The sequence below is a fragment of the Armigeres subalbatus genome, chromosome 1 (genome assembly GCF_024139115.2).
Source record: "Armigeres subalbatus isolate Guangzhou_Male chromosome 1, GZ_Asu_2, whole genome shotgun sequence".
In the NCBI taxonomy this organism is placed as follows: Eukaryota; Metazoa; Arthropoda; class Insecta; order Diptera; family Culicidae; genus Armigeres; species Armigeres subalbatus.
Window position 1 is genome coordinate 58557769 of NC_085139.1, and position 3184 is coordinate 58560952.

At 45.1% G+C, this 3184-nt stretch overlaps 1 protein-coding gene and 1 long non-coding RNA gene across 2 annotated transcripts in view; both read left to right on the forward strand.

Annotated features, from left to right (window-relative positions):
• The window catches only part of LOC134225947 (E3 ubiquitin-protein ligase RNF19B-like), a 198116-nt gene extending 195140 nt beyond the window's left edge, over positions 1-2976 (forward strand). The window contains exons 9-11 of the mRNA XM_062706409.1: positions 1506-1627; positions 1688-1997; positions 2064-2976. Coding sequence (XP_062562393.1) covers positions 1506-1627; positions 1688-1997; positions 2064-2651 — 1020 coding nt within the window. The 3' untranslated portion in view covers positions 2652-2976. The remainder of the gene's footprint in view (positions 1-1505; positions 1628-1687; positions 1998-2063) is intronic.
• Positions 1126-1485, forward strand: LOC134225955 (uncharacterized). The gene is made up of 3 exons (XR_009983360.1): positions 1126-1145; positions 1246-1411; positions 1460-1485. It is a non-coding gene; the product is annotated as an uncharacterized LOC134225955 (long non-coding RNA).
• Positions 2977-3184: the final 208 nt, after the last annotated feature.

Here is a 3184-nt window from a genome sequence, read left to right on the forward strand (position 1 = left end):
GTAGTTACGTATTGCTTTTTGAAATTCTAGTGCCATCCAAGAATATGGACATTCGCAGGACCTACTTCCAACATAGTCTTTCATATTGATACACCCAGGAGATCACCACTGCTGGTAGAATCACAAATCAACCACGTTCTGATTGATGGACGGCACTTCTCCGACATTATCGTCAGGACACATCGTGGCGCTAACATCGACAACCACACTTTTCAATCATTTGGATAACATTTTAACTTGTTTGCTAACGGCAGGTATTTTTATCCGAGGTTCAGTATCTGACTTTGGCTCGGATTCGACGAGAGCCGTACTCCTTTTTGTGGCTCCATCATGTTCATTGAGTCGAAGTTTTGACACGCTGTAGTTGTAAAAGTAAGTATTATTATTTAGATTATGGATGGAGATGCCAGCTGTAGTTTTGTTAGGGATAATTTATTTCCTGCATAGTTTCGAATAACCTCATTGTTACATTCTTGCCCTTTCGACGTGAGAGTTTCATTTTCTCGTGTTCAGGCCTTGGAAAATTCGTTCGAATACGAACGAATGCTTCGTTTTTAGTCCGCAGGCAGTGAGGTTTTAATTTCGGTGCACCAATTGATGTGCGCTCTATGACGTGCTGCTGGCTGCACAAACAAGGGGAGAGTCAAATACAAAACATTCATTTTATACATTGAAAGTGTGAAGTTTTGAACGTGCCGGGTAGTGCCGAGGAGGCGTCGTTCAGCAGGGCCGCTTGAAATGAGGATGCTTCCTTCATTCACCGGCAGTGGTTCAGATGCGAGTGAGTGTAAATACAAAACCATATCACCTCCTGGTGGACAAACAATTTGGTCTCTAGTAGTAACAATAACCACACACTAGCATTCCCTTCCTTTCCCAACTGACAGTAAAGACTTGACTGGCGCCGTTATTGCGCCGAAACGTGCACTCCGAGAATAGATGGTAAGCCCAGCCACTATTCACTTGGATTGAAGTGCAATTTGCACCAGCTCTGGTCAATCATGGAGTAGCAACCATTGATATATACAACAGTCAGTCTAAGTTAAGCTAAATCCCTTACATTTTTATTAAAATTCAGAAATCATTCGACTCAATTATTATTTGAAAGACCTAACCAGGAACTACGTCACTAAAATTAGTGTTGTGTATGCAAGTCCACACGAAACAAGTTGCTTCTCATCTGCTTAATGGTTTCTCCACGACCAGTCAAATACTCATATCCTCGAAATGTCTTCCTAATTTCAGGTCATAGTGTCGCCAGTGCTGGCAGGTCTCGCCGTTGCGATTGGTGTACCAATCCTTCTGTTCTACGTGTACGGAGTTGTTCCCGTTTCGCTGTGTCGCGCCGGCTGCGGTGAAGGGACCAAATTCGAGTTCGACGAAGAAGAAGACAATGGATCCAGAAATCATGGTTTTCGTCGTTGGAAATTTCCCTTTTGAGACTGACTTTCATTTCCAGATGCCACCAGTGTTGATGCCGTGTCCGATCGGGCTACCATAGAGAGGTTAGTCTGAGTGTTGCTAGCGGTAGTCATTTGGGTGTTAGTAGCCAACATTCGAATTTTGGCGTAGTGACGAATCCCTCGACGCGGGAATCGACCACAGCTTTGGCGGGCAGCATAACGGGGTAAGTTTCAGAAGATAAGCACAATGTAGAATACTACATGATCAATGCATCCTTTTCCAGCCATCGCTTGGAAGTTCAAGCCGATATTAGTACCTCGGAGACGGCCTCCGCGGTCACCTGTGTTAGTGAGAAATCGGGCAACACCCTGAATGACACCGCATCGACGAAAGCCCTCGCTGGTTCAATCTTGAGCTACCGAGCGCAACAGATGGCCACTGATTCGGCTTGCTTCAGTGCATCGGAGGATGGCGCATCGGAACGGGTGCGGTTTGACAACACGGTATGTTATGTCATTGATGGTAGCAGCATGGGATCTGGTGCCAATAAAAAAGAATCCTGTGATATCTGGTATACTGTCCCATTGGATCAGGTATGCATCCCGTATGAGGAAAAACTTTAAAAAATAATTCTGTTTTTTTTTTCTGTATCGTCACAGGACACGGCAGCTGACAAGGCTAGCCTGGGCAGTGGTCGATCGTTTCGCAGCTCGGAGCGGTCTTTCCGGGACGATTTCGATTCAACCAGTTTGTCGTCTTCGCACAACACCGGTAATATCACGACCAGTGGTAGTCATCACAGCCACAGCGGTGTGATTGGCACCAACCCCAGTGGAGGAAGTGGTACGTCCTTGTCGTCGAGTTCTAAACATCCTCGGATCAGTGCATTTGGGCAACGCATTCCAAAGCTGGGATCGGCAGCACTACAACATCGGACACTGTCCATCGATAGTAATACCGGATCATATAACATTCCGGAAAATGTTAGTTTGGAGCAGGAATTGGAGGAAGAGAACCAGCAGGAGCAACAGTCGTCGTCGTTGACGCAGTCGCCCAAAGTGATCGTTATGACGGTGGCGTCGACATCCTCTGCGGGCAGTGGAGACAATACTGCATCATCAAGCCGGGCGGCCGACGAACCACCCAAATCGAGAACTCATATACTTAGGAATCTGTTTTTCGCACAAACCGGTTCTGGGACGACGGGAACACGGGACAACTCGATGGGACCGTTACCAAAATCGTAAGGACAACTGACCAGGAGCGTTCAGGTTGTTGATTGATGGAAATCCCATTTATTGGTAATACTTTCGCATTTGTAACCAGTTCCTCTGCAGATAAAGGCTGGTAATTTGGACAAAAAAATATTTCAATGAACTATTATTTAAGTTTGTTCGCATTTATTTTGCATCGATCAGCAAAAAAAACCTGTAGAAACCGTTCTAAGTACTGGATAGATCATATGTTGTGGTAATGCTGAGGTAACGGTGTTCGTGAATGATCATCTGAATGTTATACGCATGAATTCCTACGTTGCGAAATAAAAACGGCGGGAAATGGCCCTAACATGAATTCCGCGCTGCACTCAATAGATGCATTCACCTAAACAGTCTTTCAGAACGTCAATAAATTGCATAAGATATCTGATGACTGCTCGAAATTGAAGTAACCATCGAAAGGTTACAGGTTGATTCATTTCTGAAACTAGATCGGAACATCCAAGATTTACATCGGGGGAACACCTTGTCAGGAAAAAAACATATTTTTGGTGCGAAGGCAT